The 24,371-nt window shown below is 36.0% G+C and overlaps 2 protein-coding genes across 2 annotated transcripts; one reads left to right on the top strand and one right to left on the bottom strand.

Annotated features, from left to right (window-relative positions):
- Nucleotides 1–986: 986 nt before the first annotated feature.
- On the top strand, nucleotides 987–3,387 carry LOC140803268 (2-hydroxy-palmitic acid dioxygenase mpo1). The gene is made up of 4 exons (XM_073159052.1): nucleotides 987–1,435; nucleotides 2,470–2,532; nucleotides 2,922–2,993; nucleotides 3,092–3,387. The coding sequence occupies exons 1-4, from the start codon at nucleotides 1,097–1,099 to the stop codon at nucleotides 3,206–3,208; spliced, it is 591 nt and encodes a 196-aa protein (XP_073015153.1). The 5' UTR covers nucleotides 987–1,096; the 3' UTR covers nucleotides 3,209–3,387.
- Nucleotides 3,388–4,265: 878 nt separating this feature from the next.
- LOC140803267 (uncharacterized) lies at nucleotides 4,266–6,442 on the bottom strand. Its single transcript, XM_073159051.1, has one exon. The coding sequence runs from the start codon at nucleotides 6,351–6,353 to the stop codon at nucleotides 4,329–4,331; it is 2,025 nt and encodes a 674-aa protein (XP_073015152.1). The 5' UTR covers nucleotides 6,354–6,442; the 3' UTR covers nucleotides 4,266–4,328.
- Nucleotides 6,443–24,371: the final 17,929 nt, after the last annotated feature.

Raw genomic sequence — 24,371 nt, 5'->3', positions numbered from 1 at the left:
CGTCCCTTGTGTTAATAAATCGAACTAGCTGGCAAGTTTTTCAAAAATATTTTGGAAACTCCAATGTGTTACAATATTTCTCCAGTTGAATCTGAGGTCGAATTAGTTCGTTCAATATTATTGAGTTTTACTTTCTAGCAGTACTTCATGTATTGGATAAATTTTATGACAAAAACTCGTGTGAGATGGTCTCACGGGTCGTATTTTGTGAGACAGATATCTTATTTAGGTCATTCATGAAAAAATATTACTTCTTATACTAAAAGTATTAATTTTTATTATGAATATCGGTAGAGTAAACCTGTCTCACAGATAAAAAATCGTGAGATCGTCTCACAAGAGACCTACTCAAATTTTATTTATAAAATATCACTCAATTATATAAAAAAAAAAAAAAAGATACGTTATTGAGGCAGATATTTTAAATGTACTGTCCATGATATCTTAATTAAGGGTAAATAAAATAAATCTTGTAAAAATTTGTTTTATAGTTTAAGCAGGAAAATTCCCAATTTAGTTCTCATTTTTCTATTATCTTGAATTGAACTTCTATTTTTTATTTGTTTTTTGGATTTAATTCACGAGTTAATTTTGCATATTTTAACTTTAAAATGGTAAAAACTTGTGTGAGACGGTCTCACGGGTCGTATTTGTGAGACGGATCTCTTATTTGGGTCACCCATGAAAAAGTATTACTTTTTATGCTAAGAGTGTTACTTTTTATTGTGAATATGGGTAGGATTGACCCGTCTCACAGATTATGATCCGTAAGACGGTCCTCACATGAGACTCACTCAATTAAAATTAACGGAATGATCAAATCCAAAAAATGAGAAATAAAGAGAACTTAGGCATTAAAAAGAGGAGACCAAATGGAGACCTGTCCTATTTTATTAGTCGTTAGGTATTAATTGTAAGAAGTTTGTAATAGGTCAAATTCATTAATCGCAGCCTATCCGCGAACTTTATCGTATTTTTTGAGAATTTAATAAATCAACGTGAGTTTTCTTTCAAGCATCGGGGGGCTCCAGCAACTCAATAAATTCATAAAAGTCCGATCTTTCAACATCCCATTTCAGGAAATTTCATTTCGGAGATGGGGTTGTTTGATTTGGAGAAGCATTTTTCATTTTACGGAGCTTATCACAGCAATCCCGTCAATATATTCATCCATATGATTTTTGTTTGGCCGATTCTGTTCACTGCTTTGGTTCTTCTCCATTTCACGCCACCTTTGTTCAAGCTCTCTGCGATTCAATCACTGGACGATGGTTTCTTGATTTTCAATTACGGGTTCTTGTTCGCTGTAATCTATGCCTTTTATTATGTTGGTTTGGATAAAAAGGCGGGTTCTTTGGCTGCGTTCTTGGTTTTCCTCTGTTGGATTGGGAGCAGCGCTCTTGCTAATAGCCTAGGGTTCTCTTTAGCTTGGAGGGTAGTTCAAGTCTTTTTTCTTTTTTTTTTTCGGTGTTTTGACATCATGGGGTTTAGATTTTGTAAGACTTTTCAATCATTTATTTTTGTGCATTCGGATTTATTAGTGTTGAACTCTCTTAATTAAGGGGGGCTATTTGTTTGAAAAAACCTCCACATGAAGCCTAATTGAACAAGGAAAAATGATCAGATATCTGAGTTTGCAATTGCTTGTGATGATGGAGACGTTTAATCCTAGTATTGGTATGATACGGAAAAGGAAATATCGACGCGGGGGGCTTTATTGTGTTTTGGCAATTGAAACTTGTGGTTTTAAGTTGTTGAAATTTTGATCTTGTCATTCTGTAGTTCATGCTTGATACGTGAATCCTTAAGGGTTTAATTTCAGTTGGATACGTTGCCTAACGTTTTCTGGTTTATTCTTAAAACTGCTAACCATGGGACGTTCTTGGTCGGGTTTTCCTACCTTTCCTTTACCTCAGTCTTACTTAATAAAGCGAACGAAATCTTCATTCAAGGATAAGTATTCTCTCTTTATACAAGGATGAGTATTTTATTTGGACTGCATTTAGTAGCTCTTTGCTTATGACAGCACTCAAAGACTTGTATTCTGAATGTTTCTTGTATCTCTGTAATAGAAGTGGTCAAGTTATTTCTAGAGGACTCCAGCTGGTCTTGACTGTCCCAGCTTTAAGCACCTCCATCAAGTAGTGCAATTCTGGAAAGTTTTCTATCTTAGTTCTTGTGAGGAATGAATTGAATTATATGGGGAGAACTTCCTCTGTCCCCTGCTACTGTGCAGTTTTGAGAGTTTAACCCTCAAAAATAGACGTGGATTGAATGATTGATGCAGCACAACGGAAATTTTATATTTGTTCATCTCTACTAAATGTTAATGAAAATTATGATGAGCTGTTTGAAATTCTGATGTTTTTTTCGTGTTCCTACTCTACTTGTCACCTGTAGAACGATGCTATTGTTTAGCCTCATGCATTATTCCAGAATTATTGCTGATGATGACCATCATTGAACCAGGTTGTTCTGGCATCTCAATTATTGTGCTGGACTGGACAGTTCATAGGCCACGGGGTGTTTGAGGTACTTGTTTTGATCATTTGTCATTCATCGTTAGCTTCCATCATTCTCCTTGAGAAAAATTATATGAATCTCGTTCTAGAGATTTGTCATAACTACACAAATTTATCAGATGAAATCATAATTATCGAAAAGCAAACTTGTGAAATTTAAACTTTCAACTACAAAAATTTGAGGATTTTTCACTCTCGAATATTCTTTTTCGATATGTTTTGGTATTTGCAGAGAGGTGATAGGTGTAAGCATTTTATAGTCGGTTTACACCCAAGAGTCAACCTTTTTAAATCTTGTGGGTGCTAGGTGTATCTTTCTTCTTGTTTCTCCATGAAGCATTTTCTTCACAATTGCCTCAATTATTTTTAGAAATGCCTTTGTTTTGTCTCAATTTGTAGAAGCGAGCACCTGCTTTGCTGGACAATCTCGCACAAGCATTCCTCATGGCACCTTTCTTTGTATTACTAGAGGTAAACTTATTGGTTGTATTTGAATCTTTTGCAAAATTCACAGAATTTGTATTGGTATCAAGTGATTTTACTGTTCCATACTATTTGGTTGCTTGCAGGCTCTGCAGTCTTCCTTTGGATACGAGCCATACCCAGGGTTTCGTGCTAGAGTCGAGGCGGAGATTGATGCTGACATCAAAGAGTGGAAGGACAAGAAACACAAGAAAAATTCTTAACCTCAATGGTATCAGGTACCTGTTAATGCCGGAAGTGAATATGTTCCCAGAAATAAATGTGTGGTTATGTCGAAGAATCGTGCTCGCTGTTGCTATATTAAGATCAATAGTAGATATCATGTATCGGTATTACGTCTAAACTTGAATTATAAGAATGAAACTGGTTGTTGTCGTGTGAATACTTTACTCCCGTTTTCGGATACGCCGGGAGGGACACTCCCATTTATCATAATCGGTGTATCTACTAAAATGCTTGCCTGAAAGCTGTAAAGACATCATTGTTTATTTGACCTATATCCGTGTAACCAAGAGAGAGAGGTGAAACGAGACTTAGTTTAACAATATTGTGGGGTTGATTGATGTAATATATTTTGAGATGCAAAACTTGTATATCTAAAGAACTACACAAAAAAATTCAGAACTTTCTAAATTTCTCTGGATGTGATATTGGATGGAGATACTTCCGAAACTATCAAGTCCTAGTTGAGGCCGTAGCATCATCGGATAAGTTGTCCCAAGAACCCGTCACGTGTACACTCGACCCTGATTTCTTTTTCAATATTTCTACATGGCATGGGTGTCCCAATACAAACTGACCAAAATTCAAAAAAGATGAGCTTAGAATCGTGCTGGTTTTGATACTGAAGCGAAATCCCCAAGATTTTGACTATAATGTTTTGTGTAAAGCATGATGCGCTCTGTCAGCGAGTGTTCAAGAAGCTCGAGATATCATTATAGCTCTGTATTTAACAAATGAAGAAGATGCAGTGTATAAATACATTAGTCAGATATCAAGCGGGTTATCTTCTTCGCATTACATATTTCATACTACCGAAATGAAATGAACAAGGACTTGATATAACTGAAACAGAGCTCAACCAAGTTATTGATTTTTTGTTTTTTCTAACTTATTAACTCAGTTTTTCAGTTGCTTCCTTCACTTTCTTGTCATTCTTTTATTCTCACCAAAAGCTATGGCAACTAAAAACACCATTCTTGGTGATCTTTCACTAACTCAGTCACCATATGAGATGAATATTGATATACAAGTCAAATATTATCAGGAAGGATCACCATTCTGGTTATTATATTTCATCCTTATTATCTGCAAAATTCTTGTTCACAAAACGTGAAGGAAAACATATTCGTTTGTGGGATCCAGGCCAGAATTTGATAATTCATAACGACACTTCAGGGCGGATGCAAAATCATCCATACCCTGATAACACCTATTCAGTAACTTGTATAAGAATGCATTTGGCAGCATGCCCAACTTTAGCATGTCTGCTTGCAGCATCATAACATCAAACATGTGTTTGGATACAGAATGCCCCTTTATAATAACAGCATAATCAGAGATTTCTGGTCGTAACCCACTTCTTCGCAGATGAGAAAAAAACTTGCTGGCCTTAAAAATCCGACCATCTGTGCACAAACCATTGATCAAGGCAGAATACATGACATTATTTGGGGAACTATGGCGTATATTATCGTTGCCAAACTGGCCTATTTCTTCACCGAATCCAGCTGTAGATTGTTCCAAGAAAATCTTGATTGCATCATTGATCCTACCATGTTTGCACATCCCATCAATCAAACAACTAACTGTAAAGACATTGGAAGCAATTCCAGACTCTATCATTTCTTTGTGCAGTCTAAGAGCTGCATCTTTGTTACCAACTTTGAAGTGCCCATCAATCAAACTAGTGTATGCAACCACATCGGGCTTGTAACCTTTGATTGCCATTTCGGAATAAAGTCCCATGGCGGCATCCATCTTTCCTACTTTGCAGTATCCATCTATTAGTGTACAGAAAGTAACTATATCCAGCTGCAAATTATTCGCCACCATGTGAGAACAAATCTCCAGAGCTTTCTCCATGTTTCCGTTCTTACAATATCCATCAATTAATGTATTATACACCACAGAATTTGCGATTAGTCCTGCATTTTTCATCTTCCAAAACACATGCTCTGCATCTTGAACTTTACCAATTCCACAGTAGCCCTTAATAAGTATACCCCACGTAAAAACATCCGGAGAAATACCGAATTTCTCCATCTCCAGATACATGTCCTCAGCAGAAGATAGATCACCAGCGTTACAGAATCCATCCATCATACAGTTATATATATACACATTAGGAACAACGTTTAGTTTCACCATATGCACAAAATAGCTACTAAAAGCCACCAGTTCTCCCATTTTGGCAAATAAATCAATTATGATGCAATAGGTGACAAAATTCGGCAGAACTTTATAATCTAGCATCTCGTGATATAGTTTAAGGACTTTCTGAACATTTACCATCTTAGCATATCCATCCATTATAGTATTGTAAGTGTACACATTAGGATCAATATCAACTTCTCGCATCCTCCGAAAAAAGTTTTCTGCTTCAGAAATCTTATTCTCCAAAGATAGGCAGTGTATAAGTGTAGTGTAATTCACAACCGTTGGCTTCAACCCTTTTTGGATCATCTCATCGAACAACTCTTTGGCTTTCGCAACATCCCCTCGATCACGAGAAGCATCGATTAGTATACCATAAGTCACCTCACTCGGGGATGCACCTTTCAGAACCATGTCTCCATAGACATACCACATGAACTCTACCCGGCCCGTTTTCAGAATCCCATTCAAAAGTGCATTACAAACTTGAACAGCAGGCAGCTTGCCCAACCTGCGGTACACCCAATACCCTTCATCAACAAAACCCTTTTCGCATAAAGCAACTATCAACACTCCAAACACATTAAAATTGTTCTCCGAAGTCCGACTCTGATCAAGTGCCTTGAAAATCGAAGAACACACTTTATGAGGCTTCCGGTTTGTTCTTAAAATCTCAATGAGGTCTTTTATCAAACATCTGGCCTTCACATACAGTTTCGCGTCGGTCAAGAAATGGATAATGGCTGAGTGGAGTTTCAGAGTCCTCGCTGGATTGATGGTTCTGGAGGCCGCGTCAAAGAGTTCGAGCGCTTGTTTTGGGGTCCTGGAATTGAGTATTGAAGTGGCTATATTTGATAGGTAAGGTGATGACGGTGGCGAAGGATACGCCAGTGCGGCGGCAGATGATACGAACGCCGGAAAGGAGATTTGCCGGAAAATGGGTTTAATTTTTGGTGGGCAAAGATTCAACATTTCCTCAAGTGATTGCACAATCTATCGATCCCATCAACGATATGGAATTCAAACTCCAAAGCAACGAGCCATATATTAACATATTTTAATTTTTATAAAAAAAAAATTAATCATAAATATGAAATTATATCAAAATCTGGCATTCTGAATCCTCTTAATTATTATTTTTTCATGTTCATGATTTATTTTTTTGGAGTTTTTGTCCATTTATTGCATGTTTCAGCGGGTTATTATTTATTATTCATAATTTTTACATGTTTAATTAAGGGACTTGTCAAAAAATCTCTATACTCATTCTTAACTTTCTCTTTACTTCCTGAGTAGATCTCATGTGAGACCGTCTCACGGATCTCAATCTGTGAGACGGGTCAATCCTACTCATATTCAGAACAAAAAGTAATACTTTTTGCATAAAAAGTAATACTTTTTCATGGGTTACCCAAATAAAGATCCGTCTCACAAAATATGACCCGTGAGACCGTCTCACACAAGTTTTTGCCTTACTTCCTACCTCACTAAAACTTTGTTTCAACTCCCCATTTCTTTTAATTTTTCAAATTTACCCTTATATCTTTATTTTGAATAATTGATTTTTCTTTTGTAAATAATGGTACATCATGCTTCCGAAAATAAATTAAATATTTTACCTCTTTGACCGGAGTACCACCGGGTTATATCCACCGTATTTTACGAACTGCTTCTCACAGTCCAACCACGCGATCGCAACCGATGGTTACTAAGCAGATTCCTTCAGCAGAACTTGGCACAACTCTAATTCGTTTCCTACCTTAGAATGTACAGTAAAATATAAAATTTTGAAAATAATACATGAGAGGGGTTAAGAGCAAAGATCTTTTTATTCAAACACAAACATTTATTTATTACATAGTAATCTCCTGTAGAGGAGGAGAAACTTGTTTAGCTACTAACAGTAGTTGAACTCACCACACACATAAACTTGAAAGAGAAAATATTACAAATGATTTGAAGAAAAATGAAGAGGTTGATCGATGCCTTCATCTTCCTTCTGCTCCTTTATTTATAGAAGGCTTCTTCGGACTTGAAACTCGGACTTCAAATCTTCATCAGCCTTTACAGCTTGCTTGGGGACCATATAGTGGTTGAGTGGTCCCTTCATGACCTGTCTTTTTCTAGATTATTAATCTAGAAGTTATCTTCTCATCTTCTTTTATCTCCTTGAGATACCATTGACGATGAGTATACAAGATATCTGCGGTAATTTCGTCTCTTTTTTCCTGGAAACGTTGTACTAGCCATTTAAGAGCATCCGCCTCCTTTCTCTTGTAATTGATCCTTCTTTTCAAGACTTTCAGATATACACGGTACATCTTTAGTTTTGATTTCGGTGTGTTTAACTGGTTCCAATCTGTCTTTATTTATAGATGAAAATTTCGGGACCGGTTATTTGGCTTTTATTCATTGGATTCTTTTAGTCTTTTTTAAAGATATAGTATCCAATGTCCTTTTGTCTTTTACCACTTATTGTTAGTGGTCCTTGTATTCTTTTCCACCGATTATTGGTGTCATGTCCTTCCACTCACATGGTGGGTTTTCTTTTTGTTAGTGGACTAGTCACATGTCCACATTCAATTTTGTCGAGGAATCTTTGGCTTTCGGTGTCCTCGAGGAAAACGTGAATGTGGTCCATCCCCACTTGTGCTTGTGTCGGTAAAGTGTTTCCGATCAGATCTCGGTTTGAATCCTTTACCGAATTCAGGTTCCTTCTGGTTTTGGCATTCAAGGCAGATGTTTTCTGACCATCTTCCTATGTGTGCCATGTTACAGAATTTTCGGCGAGTTTCTTTACTGGCCGGCAGCTTGCTGTTCCACAAAAGATTTCTCTTTTTCTCGAATAAATCTTCTGCAAAACTTGTTGTTTTTCCTGTCATGGTATTTAACAGGAATGATCCGTTCACTGAATGATTATAAAATTTGAACGGAAACTTGACTTTGTCCATCTCAGTGAGACAGACCCATAAACCCCAAGCTCTTCTGGTAGAAATATCATCTTCAGTAATTGAAGCAACCAGGGGTGTTTCTTCTGTTGGAGGATCCTTGATAAATTTTTGAATATTTGAATATGGCCTCCTTAACTTGATGAAATGAAAGGCTTCGTGAGAACCTTTCCCTGCTGGTTCTGGTGCTGCACTGAAAAAGTATAGCTCCAAAACATCTCCTCTAGACAAATAATCATTATTCGCCCAAGTCTCGTGAACAGCTTCCTGGATCCACTTTGGTAAACCTGAGATTTCCGGAAAGCTGGGTGATGTAGTATAAACTGAGACAAGAGACCCGAATTCATACCAAGCTTTGACCTCCTTATGATAGGAATTAGGTTTCATCCATACCCTAGGATATATCCCTGAAACATCAACCCTATTGATGGCTGGGTTAATGCCAATTCTTGTTTTTAATTTCTCCCAGTTCTGTTGGTAAACCTGAAATGGAGAAATTGCAACTTCATTAATACCTACCTTAGATTTGCCTTTGTCAGTACGAGGCCTAAGGTTGATCTCTCCCTCTTCCATCCTCGAGGTGAAGAGTTGACTTGATGACTCAAGATAAGGACCAGGAGTCTCAATTTTTGTTTCAGCCGACTCATCTGGTGATGATTCCGACTTAACACTTGTGCAAGGGGTATTTGAATCCCCCGCTACAGGTATAGAGTCTTGTACTCGAAAACTCTCCATTTGGGAAACCAATGGCTTCTCAATGCCTTGGAGGATAGGCCTTTGCATTACAGACCATAACTGAGTATATGCCTGCAAACAACCTATAATTCGATCAGAGACAATTCTCTTATCAGCTTGTTGTAGCCTTCCCGCAACTTCTGCGTTAACAGCCAACTTGTTGAACTCGGTTTGAAGCATTTCAAGGTGTTCCCTCATATGTCTCTGCATCTTGATAATAGCATCAATGTCAATGACGTCCATATCTTCTCAAAAAATCTGCAAGAATATTTTCATGAGAATTTATTATTATAATATCAAAAATATAATTCTGACATAATGATTGCCATCTTAATAATCTGGCTTTCTCAGGTTTAGATTCAATTCTATTCCTTAAGAGAGCTTTCACCTGTGTTTTATCAACTTTCAAAGTGAATTTCTTTGCAAGTAAGAATAATGGCCATTTTTCAAAAGCCCTTTTAACTGCATAAAATTTTTTCTCGTTGATATGCCATCTGATGACTTCTGCATCTGAGAATAACCCACTACGATATCTACATGGTTGTTCTCCATCTGGTGTGCGCTTAGTAAGCACTGCTGCCCACCAATGATCACTTGCATCGGTATATAATACCAGATCATCTTCGTCTTGAGGAATAACTATTTTTGGAAAATTTTTACAAACCTTCTTTAAATGGATAAGTCATTCTGTGTGTTCTTTTGTCCATATAAATCTTGCATCTTTTTTCAATAATGGACTGAACACCTTCCTGTGTTTTGCTAGGTTTTTGATAAACATCCCAGCAAAATTAACAAATCCTAAAAAACTTTGAAGTTGTTTCTTGTCTTTGAGACTTTCTGGAAAATTCTGCACCTTTTCAACTATGTGGTCTTGCAGAATTATTCCTGACTCATCGATTTCAATTCTGAGGAATTCAATCTTTCTTATAGCAATGACTGCTTTCTTTTCAGATAAAACCAGTCCGTCTTTCTTACAAACATTAGAGAAAATCTCCAAATGCTTAACATGTTCATTCATATCTTTAGATGCTATTAGAACATCATCAATATAAACAAACATAACTAAATAATCTTTAAAAAGATTATCCATTTTCCTTTGAAATATCTGGGGTGAATTAGCCAGTCCCATTGGTAACACTTCCCAAATATAATGTCCTTGAGGTGTGGAGAAAGCTGTTAATTTATTGCTTCCTTCCTCCATCCGAATCTGATAAAATCCGGACTTACAATCAAATTTAGAGAGTATCTTTGCATTGCGTATGCAACTAATTAGATGTTCTCTGCTTGGTATAAAATACCCATCAAACTCCAGAATTTTATTATTTTCTTGATAATTAGTAACCAATCTGGGTTTTCCTCGTTTTATCTCACCATGGTTTCTTACCAGGAAACCTGGACTGCTATATGGTGACATACCTGCTTTGATTAAACCAAGGTCTAAATGTTCCTTGATTATAATCTGCATATCCCTTTGATCAATGATATTCATTGGGATAGGCTTGCAACGGACAAATTCATATTTTTGCCTTCCTTAATATTAAGGCAAGCTTTGAGTTGATTTCTGTCCCACCATGCCAAGGGATCTTCATTGTAATTTTATTTGATCCTCTTCTTGACATCTTCCAATGATACCTTAGATTCGAACTCTACTTTATTTGTTAGTAGAGTTATCTTAAGGCATTCTATATCTTCTGGTTGGAGTACTTGATCTGCTCTTAACCGGAGCATTGTTTCTCCAAACCGTCTAGAATCCTTCATTTTTGGGTTCAAAAGTTGTCCTGAATCACCACGCTTGCTGCGAAATTGGATCGGCAATTTTCTATAAAATGCTTCTCGTAGTCTCTGGACTATGATTTTGTGATCACAAGGTGTTGTGAACACTAATATTTTAGTCTCATTTTCTTGAGTATGTGACTTGAACATCTGTAGGAAATTATTTCCTAACAATATGTCAGCTCATGTATCATGAAAATAAATTGGTGGTGTCTTTACCTTGTACAAAGGTGTTTGTCCAGCACCTTCAATCATAATTTCAGTCATCTTAATTCCTTTACATAGAATTAAGATTCGTCTGGAAAAATCTCTTCCAGCAATCTTGGGTAATTCTTCTTCCAAATTGTTTGGAAAAACTCCTCGTTTTGCTGTACATATTCCAGCACCTGAATCAATATAAGTAGCAAAGTATTCTGTGTTATATTGTTCATACAACATTCCTACTGGAATGTATATGGAAAATGGACTTGTGGTCATTGGATTTTCCATATTTTATCCTCTGCCATAAACTTCATTCCATACTTTAGACGTTTCCAAGGTTTGTGTTCCTCAAGAAACTCTAGTCCAAGAATCAGTCGATCTGATTTTTTCCCTGGAATTCCTTTAATGTGAACCTCCAATTCTCCGATATTAATCAGTCTTTGGTAAGTTCCTATCATCGGTTATTCCAAATAGTATATTGAATTACAAGGAAATTGATTCCTTTGTTTTGTAATGTCAAATACTATTTCTACTTCCTTCCAACCTTCTGGGCATCTAAGTTTTCCCATTGTAGAAAAACTTTTTGGCTCTTGTTGGGTTTATACGACAGGAATTTTTCCCCACCTGTAACTTGTTGTTCTATCTCCCTGAAAAGATAGTTTTCTTGATTCCAATCTAAGACTTTGATTCCTTTGTAGAATCGGTTTGTCTTGTATTTGGATATCTGTTTCCTGTATTAAAGGAAACTCAACTCGTTCTGGATAAACTGCCTGAGCCACTTTTCCAAATATTTCAGGGATTTCAATAAACAGTTCAGAATGATGTGTATTAGATAGAGAATATGAAATTTGATAGGTAATAGAATATGGTCTATTACCTTCTTTCATCAACCTTTTTTTTTTGAAGTTCTGATGTAATGTCAAGGCTCGGCTGAAATCTCGATCTGCCAGGTTGTAGGCTATCCTTGGATAGATTACTCCTACAATCTTTCCTGCACAGAGATTTCCTGAGATTGTTCCCAGTACTGAATCTTGTAGATTCCCCATTCTTTTATCACATATAGCAATATCAATAGGTGAATCTATTCCCTCTTTGAAAGTAGCCTTTATCATAATCTGGATTGCTCCGATATGAATCCAGGACATGGTCCTTGCTACCTCTATCTCGAGTTTTTGTAATTCCTCCTTAATTTCTTCGGAAGGAAATAACTGCATCTCCATTCTATTTCCTGTAAGTTCCATCGGGATTGCCATTTCCCTTCTAGAAACTTTATAGATTAAATGATGCTTTCTGTTTCTTAGGCCAAGACTTCCTAAGAATTTTTCTACCTGTCCTGCAGAGAAACCTTGATATCTCTGTAGACTCGGATTTTCTCTCATGATTCTTTGAACCATGTTATGAGATATTGTAGTCTGGCTGAAAAATCTAGACAGGTCTTCGTGTGTTTCGTGTCGAAACACCTCGTCTTCAGTCAGATTCCGATTCTGTTCCATCAGATTCTTCCTGACTTAAGACTTCTTCTTCATATATACTTTCATCTGAGGCAATATCCTCAAATCGGTATACTTGAATAAGATCTTGGTAGTAAACTGCTTCCTCAATATCCGGGGTCAGATCGAAGCGTTTAATACCTCTTTTGTCATTTTCTGGACAGTTGGTCGAGATATGACCTCTTGCTCCACATGTCCAGCAATTACAATCCTTGAAACTTTCATTTGTTCGAGTATGAGCTCTTCTGAAAGTTTTCTTCGTAGGTGTTCTTCATGTGCTTCGAGATGTACTCGATGCTTGGGATGATATCCTACTCCTTGATGGTCCACTTCTTTGATCAGATTTATAAGATCTGGCTTTCTGTCTAGACCAAACAGTTCTTGGTTTCCAAGAACTTCTTCCACTTCGTGCATAAGGATGAGTCATAAGCTTTTCCTCTTATGCTTTTGTGGTTTACTTCCAATAATTGTTGGAAGATCATTCTCTTTACAACACAAATGAGTTCTTTTGTTGATACCCCCTAATCGTTTGTAATTCTTTTGTAATGCTACCATGTGACACCATTTTGCCAACTTTCCTTTAAGAAAAGAGGCTCTTCTTGCCAACGTATCTGGGTTTCCAGGTACGTATTCCCTTATGAGCATTTCTCTCCAAGGGCTTGGCATTTTTCGAAGAAAAGCTGCATAACTATATCTTCTTCGACTCCTGAATTCCATCTATATTTAGTGAATAACATAATGTATTCATCCACCAAACATATGTCATGTAATTCCAGACTATATAGAGCTTGAGTATATTACTTCTTGTTCTCTGTATCTTGACCATTGAAATAGTCTACCCCTATGAAGTGTGCTTTAAATAGGGTAGCCATCTTTCCAGCGATCTCACTAAGAGATTCACCAGCTAGGACTTATTCCTTCATGTCTAATGAAGTCATGTCCCAAGCAATTTTTACTGATCCCATAAGACTCATTTCCAAAAGTTTAATGAATCCTTCTTTGTTGAGATCGAGTGTTCCTGCTGCGATTCTCATAGCAGATGTCCAATCATCTATGAGATCTTCTCTGTTTTTGAAGTCTAATACATAGCATAACCCCGTAAGGATGTATAGGATCCAAAAAGGTTTTCCCATATGGTGTTTGGTGCAAAGGAATTTGATTTCTCCTTGCCCTTGTCCCTGCTGGGTGTGATCCTCCATCAGTATGGAAATCAGATGGAGATTCTCTCATGTTTACATTCTGAGATCCCACACTTTCCATGGGTAGTTCTTGAGAAGATGACCAGGTTATAGCAGGTGGTGTCTCACCTACTGTTGTGTTCATCCTTAGATCTACTACTTTGAGATTTGCGAAAGATTCCGCAAGCTCTTGTAGATCCTCTAAACCAATCCTTTCTAAGGTTGTCATCAGATGAATTTCTTTTCTGATACAGACTTGATTATATTGAGCATCTTTTCTTCTTCAGTCAAAGGTTTTGGCACCACTCTGGGCTCCCCTTGTTGATGTAACAAAGGTTCAGTACCAAAAGATGGTGGTAACCAACCTCCTGAAGTTCTTCTACTAGAACTTGGTTGTTGTTCCAGTTTCTGAATTCTTGTTTGAATATCCTTTAATATTCCAAGAATTTCTTCCTGGGTTTCAAGAATTTTCTCAACTCGTTGCGGTACAAAATATAGCATGTTGCCATAATTTTGTACTGTCTTCTGAATTTCCCTAAGATCTGAAGAGAACTTAGAGGAATCTGGAACTATCTCCAAAAACTTATTTGTTTGAATCATAAGTTTACCTGAGATTTTACCTGAGGGTGCGGTAGCTTCCCTTTCTGTTTCTAATATCTAACAACAGTTAGATGTACTTGTTTATATTCCAAAATATTGGAATATTCCTTGTAAATTAATTTTCTCGAACCGAAGTTCGGATTCATAATTTTTTCAAAATTCTCCTTCTCATACAATTAGTTACTAGTAATAATAAATTTTTTATTTGAATTAAATTAACCTTTCGCTCTGATTCTATTTTGAAAGCGTGAGGATCAATTAAACTTAAAATAGGAATAAGGGTATTTTTTGTCCATTTTTATGTATTAGGGAGTTAAAAGAAAGGTTTTGAGGTGTAGGGAGTTTGGGTAAAGTTGAGTTTGTGTTGGGGATTTATGAGCAATTTACCCTTTAATTAATATTTTTCACTATGTAAAAAACAATTTTTTTCGCCTATTAGTATTTTGAATTTATATTAACTGATTATTCTCATATATTTTCCTAATTTTAGGTATTTTTTATCTATACATTCTAGTATATGTTTTATCTATTAAAGTCGTTATACGCGTCTAAGCTCTTCGTCAAATATGGTATGATTGATGCTTTTGCGACGTTACACTTAAAATAGTTTAAATTAATATACGTCACCTTATCAAAATATTTTGATTTAATCTTTTATCACGTATTATTTTCTAGTCATCATCGCTTTGTAAAAAAACAATTTTGTTAATGTTACCATTCTTTTCCAAATAAAATATAAACGTAGCAAACTCTATAAATTACATATTTTTGTTGAATAAAATGGAAAATTAATCACTCTTTCAAATAATTTTATTTCACGTTAACTTTTGAATTTCCCTAATAAATTATACTTTCAAATAATATATAGTTGATTTCGAGGCAAATGCAATGCATCACTAGGGGTGTTTATCGGTCAGTTCGGTTTGATTTTCGATTTTTTATTTCGGTTTTTTCGGTTTTCGGTTTTAAAAATATATAATCCTATATCCGAACCATTTTTCTCCGGTTCGGTTCGGTTTTCTCCCAAAACGGTTCGGTTATTTCGGTCGGTTATTTCAGTTTTGATATAATTATTTAAATTAATAATATAAATAAATTGTAAGATATAATATGTTAACTTTCTACATGTTTTCTTAGTAAAATATTTAAATATAAGTTCTAAATTAATTGAACAAACAACAATCAACTAAAAATTATTCAAAATGATTTTTCATTCACTAAATATCATATCAAAATATATAATATAAATAAACATATTAAAAAATTACTAATTTAATGAAATTTCGGTTTTTTCGGTTTTTTCGGTTTTGACATATATAATCCGAAACCGAACCAAATAAACTTCGGTTTTAATATATATATCCGAATTACAAAATTCGGCTTTCGGTTCGGTTTGGTGTTCGATTTGTTTGATTTGGATTTTCAATTTTTTAGATTTTATCCGAAGTTTGAACACCCCTATGCATCACTATAATATTTTATTTTACAATTAATTTTTCTTACCAATCACATTACAGTTAACAATTAATAAAGAATCCCTCAATTAAATGTATTACCCATGATAGAAGTTGTTAGGATTGGTTGATAGTTTGAAATGTGTTTAGAAGGGGGGTTGAATAAACACTCACGATTTTATCGCCTTTTCGAATGAAGTGTCAGTTTTGTAACAAAATGAAACTAGGAATCTTGTCAGTCAATGACAATCAGTTTAACTGATAACAGTTGCAGAAATAAACTGACTGAAAGATAGAATAAATAACTGAAGTACTACCACGAAGATTTATTGTTGTTCGAAGATTTGAATAACTCCTACGTCACCCTTTCTATCACAAGAATAGGATATGCACTAAAAGACTTTGATCGATACAAAACGTGTACAGACACACTTGAGTTTGGACTTAACACTGTCAAAACTGAAACTCTTAGTTTACTAAATATCTTACAATTCTTTGACTGAACTTAGCACAACGGATCTAGTTAAGATCAAATAAACAATAAATGTGCTTGTAAGCTCCAAAGGTAGCCTCAGATGCTACAAATAAATCAGATAAGTGTGAGCATTTTGATTCTTGAATAAGAGCTCTAAATTCATCAGGGTAACAACAAGCTTAAGAGAATAGATAGATTGATTGTTTCTTCAGCTGCTCCTCTCACCTATTTATAGGCTTCTCTTCAACGGTAACATTAAATATTATTTGAATCTTTATATCCGTTGATTGTCACGTCAACATTCTTCTGACAGACGTACACTGTAGCTCTGAAAATGCGGCGTTCCACTACGAGTTGCAGTCTGCTTTTTACTGTTGTCAGTTGAATGTCCTTTTCAACAACTGATGACATGTACTGCTGAATGATCAGCTGATTCGCTGGTAAGCTCACAACCGAATATATCAACTAATTAGTTTCCAACTGACCAGTTAGTTGTTTTCGTAAGTCCAGTTTAGCTGGTTTCAATTGCCTTTGATAACCTGCGCATTAATCTTCAGTTAAGTAACTGTCAGTTGATTTAAGTAGATCAGTTAGTCCAATTAATTAGTCATTTAGTTTGTCAAAAAACTGAAATTAAATTTTCAATAATTTCCTCTTTTTTGGTGTTTGACAAAACTTGTAAAGTATGAACTGATCAACTGAACTAAAAAAAATTCTTCGAATTTATTGCAGATAAAATAATTCTTCTAATGTAAGAAACTCAGTAACTAATCTATGTATAGATTCGTACAAAGAATAAAGAATAAATAATTTCTTCTATAGTCTTCAATCACTAAGTGAAGTCAGTTGATCTTCATTACTTCTTCTTCCATTTGTCTTATTCTGTCTCTATAATTTCTCCCTTTTTGTCAAGCACATCAACTTTCTTTGATAATATTCGAACATCTGCTGCACTATCTGATGCGGCATTCATCACAATGTTCTGCATCATATCAATCCTTTTAGTGACTGTATTTTTCAAAAAATCAAATCGTCTGCCAACTAAATCTTGAGTTTGGAAGTGAGATTCAGTCGACAGCCTATCTTTCTTGATTTTTTCCATATGGAGAAATCGAGAAATCACACTTTGATTGATTTGTTTCAGATTGTTCGATGTAAACTCATTGTTCGAGTTGAGCTTCAAAGTGTGTGCAAGTTGAGTTGACTTAATTGCAGAAATTGCGTTCATCATATTGACGAGGTTGGACTGAATAGTTTGAAGTTCTTCAAATAGGGCATCAGTGTATGAGATCCCAGGAGACATGGCTCTAGAAGTTTCTGGAATCTGATCCCTTTCTGTTGAGTGAAAACAACTATCTCACCGTCAGTTGGTACTGTTTCATGCGTCACTATTTCTGAAATACCTGCAGTTGTAAGTGCCTGGGGAGGAGAAGAGACAGTCGGGATAACAAAGGTAGTTGAAGGTTCTTCAGTTGGTTCCAGAACTGGTTCTTCAGTTGGTTGAACAACTGGCTCTTCAGCTGACACTTCTTCAGTTGATACTGAGTGCAGCTGAGCCTCTTCAGTTGGTTCCAAAACTACCTGTTCAGTCATATCAACTGCCTGAACTGGCTCTTCAGTTTGGTCAAAATTTGCCTTCTCAGCTAGTTCTTCAAAACTAACATCTTGTTCAGCTGGTTCTTTAGTTAAGACAACATCTTCAAGCGATCTTGATGTTTCTAACTTAATATCAGAAATGACTGATTTGATGACCTCATCAGGATTGGCCAATGATAACTCAGCTTCTGAATAAGGCGTTGGATCAGCAGTTGAAGATGGTGTAGGTTGAGTAGGTTTAGCAGCTGAGTCTTTGGATGGTTCTTGAACTGACTGTTCAGCATGATTGTCTGATGATAATTCTTGGGAGGCCGCTGGAATGATCAGTTCTTGACCCATTTCCCAGTTTTTTATTTCCATCTGCAACGAGATAAGATCCGATTCCAGTTGATTGTGCATAGTTGTATCATTGAATGCAGTTGGACTGGTCGGATCAAAATTTAGTCGCAGTTCAGCCACTATCTTTTGCAGCTTCTTTGCTCTTAGTTGATTGAAGAAATAATTCTTGCGCTCCAGAGCCTGAACAATTGTAGAAGCCTTGACTACCCTCAGAACAACAGTCTCTGGATCAATAAATTTCTTTAGTTTAGATTTCTTCTGAAGTTGTTTGGCAAAGACTTCTGTTCTGAACTTAACCCATTCATTGTAGCCCTAATGATTGTTCTCTGCAAACTCATTAATATCCTACCAAATAAGATCAATATGCATTTGAATGGCATTGGTTGGCCTTGGTTCTTCTTGCATCTTCCTCTTCCCTTTCGAGTCAGTCAGGGCATGCGGAATTCTCAACCCTGATGTAGTTGCATCAATCTTTTCTCTGATCACTACTCCCTTTGGTCTTGCAGTAGGTAGAGAGGTATAACCAGCAATAGTGATCAATGGAGCCTTAAATCCAGAAAGCTTCTTCTTGTCACCAGATTCAGTGACTTTTTTCTTCGATAGAATGGTAGATAGAGGCAACTGATCCTCAGTTAAGGTTTCAATTGGAACAGCTTTCAGTGGAACAACCTTGATAGGCTGTTGAGCCCCTGACTGCATCATTCATTCAGTTGGGATTGTCCCAACTGCAGCAGCATGCTTGGTATTCAAGGTCTTTGGTTTCTTGATGACTTTAGGAGAAGGAGTCATATCAGAATCAGTTTCAGTGACAATCAGTTTGCACTTGATTATCTTATTTTTCAGCACTGACTTGGGAGCCTCCTGCATCCCAATCTCCTTCTTGACCTTTAAGAACTACCAAGGGAGCATGTCCAATTTTGGATTCGGTGGCTGAACATTCTTGGCATTAAAGATTTTCATTTTTGATGACTTCTCAAAATCATCAGTCACCATCCCTTTTACTTTCAGCACATGGCTGAGCTGCACTGCATAGCCTTTCGATTGCTTGGACGACTGAAACATATTCCTTAGAATGTTGAAAATAATATTCTTCCTGTTCAGTTTTTGTCCAGCCATAATAGTAGTCATGGCCCGAAACTTCTCGAGAGTAAGTGTTGCAAAGGATCTAGCCTTTGCCAAAAGCCCCTTGGCTACAATATCTGTCAGCAGTTGTACTTTTGGCTTCAATTCCTTCTTTGGATTGGAAATCTCGATTTTCCGACCATCAGCAGATAAAGTGGATTGCATCTCCTCAATATCAGATGCCTTCACTTCAGAAAAGTTGACTAGCTCATCAGTAGGCAGTTGGAAAAGGTTGCAGAAGGACTCCCCCATAATGATCAGCAATTGACCATTTACAGCAGACGCGATAGTGCCAGTTGTAGTGACATATCTGTTGGCATAGAGTTCTTGAACCTCTTTGACATAGATTTCTTGGGAAGATAATCCAAGAAATTGTTTCAATCCGGCTTCTTCCAATTTGATGAATATGTTCTTCACAGATTCATCCGCCACAGTCATAAATTATTTAAAATCGATTTCCATAGCGTTCATGATATGTGCTGGGATTTGATTAGCCATTTGATTGAATATTTTGCTGCGACAAAGAAAGGCTTGAATTTTTTTTGATCTATAAATTTTTAGTAAGCGTAAGGAGAAAAACTGAATTGGAGCGGGTATAGTATAATGTAAGTGACTCTTCAAATTTTTGGACACGTGTCAGTCCAGGAAAATTGAATTAAAAACGTGTGTTCGTGTGGTAAAAACGTGTGTAGAGTATTAATGGATTACGTGGGTCCACGTTCCAAAATACTATTCATTGAAAGACAACATTTAATGCTTCGACAAACAGTCACATCATTTAATATAGAATATTATTTGATTTATCAGTTAACTTATAGGAGAAGATTAGTTAGATCAGCAACTTAATGACCAGTGGAGAATTCAGTCAGTTCGATTGAAGACCAACTGACTATTGTCTTCTCAGTTAACTTTTCAAATCGATATTCTCCCTTGATAAATGCATATTATAAAAAGAAAGAGTAAGAAAAACTCAGTCTGTGTTAGTCAAAAGACGTTTCAATTGACTTGAGTCTCTTAATCTTCTTCAATATTAAATGAGACATGTCTATAAGTAAGATAAAAACAATGTTAGATAACAACAATTCAATATGTCTAGTTTGTCTCGTTCAAGAATTTCAGATGCCTGCAGCAGTACACATCATTTAGTGACACAAAGGACACTCTCTCAACTGGAGGTTGTGAAGGAAGACATCGAAGAATATATCTGGATGAAGGTCATGTCTTCTTGGATTAAAGTTCAAGATCTCCAGTCTATTCGACGACACGGTTCAGTTCCTACTACCACTCAGAGAGCTGTAGCAAGAAAGTACTTCAGGAGTTTTAATGTCTGTCACGTTTCACAGCTAGTCACTGATGTAGTTCTGTTGCATGTGCTCCTGTGGAAAGAATGACATCAGCTTGAGAAGATCTCTACTTCCGAGTTCTTCAGAGAACTGCATTGCCAAGAACTGATAAATTGGTTAAATGATTGGCAAGAAGCTGTAGGAAGATAACTGGATGATGTTGTATGGTTTCAATTTTATTCTTAATACAATCTGATTTGTATTATTTCTGTTGTCTCTATACTTTCTGCAAAAACTAAACTTTCATCAGTTGATAAATAATTAATTAACTAAATAAAATAACTGATAAATGACTCACTGACATCAGTTGACGAACTGAATATCATAACTGATAAATGACTAACTGACATCAGCTGATAAACAGTTAAATGACAAATTGAATGAATAGTAATTGACAAAGCAGCAATAAAACTGATTAAGATTGAAAGGATCGGTTAGTAGATAATAAGTGTTTAGAAGGGGGGTTGAATAAAACAATCACTGATAATAAATTCTTTTCGAATAAAGGGTTCAGTTTAATGACAAACCGACACTCGGTATCTCGTCAGTGGATAACAATCAGTTTAACTAATAAACAGTTGCAGAAGTAAACAGACTGAAAGATAGAATAACTGATAGTAACTGAAATAAAAAGCACATGATATGTTTCTGGATGTTCGGAGAATAGAATAACTCCTACGTCACATCTTCTATCACGAAGATAGGATTTTCACTAAAACACTTTGATCGAATACACATGTTGTACTGACCCACTTCAGTTTGGAATTAACACTGCCAAACTGAAGCTCTTAGTTCACAATAACGTTTACAGTACGTGACTGAATATAGCACAACTGAATGAATCTTAACAAAGATTTCCAAGTGTTAGCAAACTCGCAAAAATAGCCTTGATTGCTACTGATAAATCTGATAAGAGTGAGCTCTTGATATCTGAATGCGAGTTGTGATTTTAGCAGAGTAACATCAAGTTTGAATAGAATAGTAGTTCGCGTGTTTTTCTTCTCAGCTGCCCTTTTCCCCTATTTATAGGCTTCCCTTTCAACGGTAATATTAAATATCATTTGAATCTTTATATCTGTTGATTGCCACGTCGATATTCTCTGACATTCGTACACTGCAAACTCTGAAATGCGGCGTTCCACTACTAGTTGCAGTCTATTGTACTATTTTTCGTTTGTCGTTCTCAACTGATGACGTGTACAGTTGAGAGATCAGTTGGTAAGGAATGCAACTGCTGATATTTAGCTGCGCATTCAGTTGCGTAGTTCAGTTTTCTCGTATTCAGTTATTTTCATAATCAGTTGGTTCGCAATTTGTCAAATGCCGAAACTTAGTTTCAACAAAGATAAATCAATTAAACCAAGTATATTGCGAAAGTGAGAAAACTTAGTCTCTGGCAATGGTTTGGTGAAGATGTCAGCAGCTTGTTGTTCAGTTGACGCATATTCCAGTCTAATAGATTTTTCAGAGCATGATCTCTGATGAAGTGATGCTTGATATCAATATGCTTGATCCTTGAGTGAAGAACTGGATTGTAAGTTATTGCAATCGTGCTTGTATTATCACAAAAGATGGGAGATTCTTTAGTATCAACTACATAATCTTTCAGTTGTTGCTAAATCCAGAGTAGTTGGGCACAGCAGCTTCCTACAACAAGGTATTATGCTTCAGTTGTGGAAGTATATCTATGAATGTTTGCTTCTTGATGAACCATGAGATCAGTCTGTCTCCTAGAAACTGACAAGATCCACCGGTGCTTTTACGATCTAGCTTACATCCTGCATAATCTGCATTTGAATATCCAACTAAAATGAAAGAAGAGTCTTTAGCGTAATATAATCCCACATTTTGAGTCCCTTTTAGATATTTTAAAATTCTTTTGGCAACTGAAAAATGTGATTGCTTAGGATTTGCTTGAAATCTAGCACACATGCAAACAACAAATACAATATCAGGACGACTAGCAGTTAGGTACAATAATGAACATATTAAACCTCTGTAGAATGTCGTCTCAACTGATATTCCTCCTTGATCATTGTCCAGTTTGACTGATGAACTCATAGGAGTGCTTCCAGCTGAGCATGTTTCCATGCAAAATTTCTTGAGCAATTCCTTTGTGTATTTGGTCCGACTGATAAGAATATCAGTCTCTATTTGCTTCAATTGTAGTCCGAGAAAGAATGTCGGTTCACTCATCATACTCATATCAAATTTTTCTTGCATTAACTTGACAAATTTCTCACACAATTTGGGGTTAGTTGACCCAAATATAATATCATCAACATATATTTGCACAAGTAAAATGTGATCATTCATAGAAAATTTGAACAAGGTCTTGTCAATTGATCCAACAGTAAAATCATGATCAGTTAAGAATTTTGGAAGTGTCTCATACCAAGCTCTTGGAGCTTGTTTAAGACCATATAAAGCTTTGTTCAAATGATAGATATAATCAGGAAAAGAGTGATTGATAAAACCTGGTGGTTGTTCAACATAAACTTCTTCTTTCAACTGACCATTCATAAATGCACTTTTTACATCCATTTGGTAGACTTTAAAGTTCTTGAATGATACATAGGCAATGAACATTCTGATTGCTTCCAGTCTTGGAACTGGTGCATATGTTTCATCATAGTCAATTCTTTCTTCTTGTCTATATCCTTGTTTGTTCCTGTTACCTGCAATCACATATATTATATAATTTTGGTACCCATATTAATTTCTTTAGAAACCCAGACTTGAATCAATCTAACTGATTTCCCAGTTACCGTGTTTCAATGGTTTTTCTCGAATTTTTGGCAATATGTGTGTGATGTGAGGATGAAACAATATGATTTGTATCATTTTTCAACTGACTATTCTTTTGATGTCGTTTCTGAACTGGTTTAAAGTTGTAGTAATTGTAATAGCCATTCTTTGAGTACTGATTTTTGTGACTGAATCGTTTAGGTGACCAGTTTCTTGAATCAATTGACCTCTCAGAGCTATATACAATTCCATACCGTTTGCCTTTGTTCTTAATTTCAGTCAATTAAACAGCTGGTTTACTAGGTTCTGAGAATTCATTTGCCATGGTTGATTTTACAAAGGTAATGTAATTTCCTTTGTTTTCATTCAACCTTGGCTTTGTATCACTTTCAGAATTTTCATCATGACTGTTAAAGCCTAAACCAGTTTTATCAGCAACTGATTTTTGTGAGTTCTGCATTTCAGTTCATGCAACTGAAGACTTGTTCCAAGCTTGAATCAGTTCAGTATTTTTTGAAATTTCTGTTTTTAACTGACATATCAAAGCTTGATTTTCGATCATTTCAGCTTTTTGCTATGCAATCTCCCTTTTTAGACTCAACAGTTCACCTGACTCATCAGTTTTTGTCTTGTTGTCATTGGGATCAGTTTGCTCAGTTCTAACCTTCTCAAATGATCGAGCAAGTTTGTGATACTCATTTACCATGTCATGCAATGTGGTAATGAGTTCCTCACGAGTAAAATCAGTAGAGCTAAAGTCAAATACATGTTCAATTGCTGACTTCAGTTCAGCATCATCTGCCATTAAGCACTTAAATTCCTCTTCATCTTCACTTGAACTGTTTGGGCTTTCTGGTTCTAACTTTTCACTGTCAGTTTCTGCCTACTTAGATTTGCTTTCTTCAGCCAAAAGCACTTCATGATTCTTTTTGAATGATTTCTTGTCATCCTTGGTCCTTCTTTTGTGCTCATAGAGCTTCTTTCCCTT

This window comes from Primulina eburnea, chromosome 10, assembly GCF_022965805.1.
Source record: "Primulina eburnea isolate SZY01 chromosome 10, ASM2296580v1, whole genome shotgun sequence".
In the NCBI taxonomy this organism is placed as follows: Eukaryota; Viridiplantae; Streptophyta; class Magnoliopsida; order Lamiales; family Gesneriaceae; genus Primulina; species Primulina eburnea.
Note: the sequence above shows the minus strand (reverse complement) of the source record. Positions and strands in the feature narration are given on the sequence as shown.

Excerpts from the sequence above, each read along its gene's own strand:
- LOC140803268 (XM_073159052.1), top strand. The coding sequence starts at position 1,097 with ATGGGGTTGTTTGATTTGGAGAAGCATTTTTCATTTTACGGAGCTTAT. Across the intron at positions 1,436-2,469 it reads GGTTCTCTTTAGCTTGGAGG|GTTGTTCTGGCATCTCAATT; the intron begins GTAGTTCAAGTC and ends TCATTGAACCAG. Across the intron at positions 2,994-3,091 it reads CTTTCTTTGTATTACTAGAG|GCTCTGCAGTCTTCCTTTGG; the intron begins GTAAACTTATTG and ends GGTTGCTTGCAG.
- LOC140803267 (XM_073159051.1), bottom strand. The coding sequence starts at position 6,353 with ATGTTGAATCTTTGCCCACCAAAAATTAAACCCATTTTCCGGCAAATC.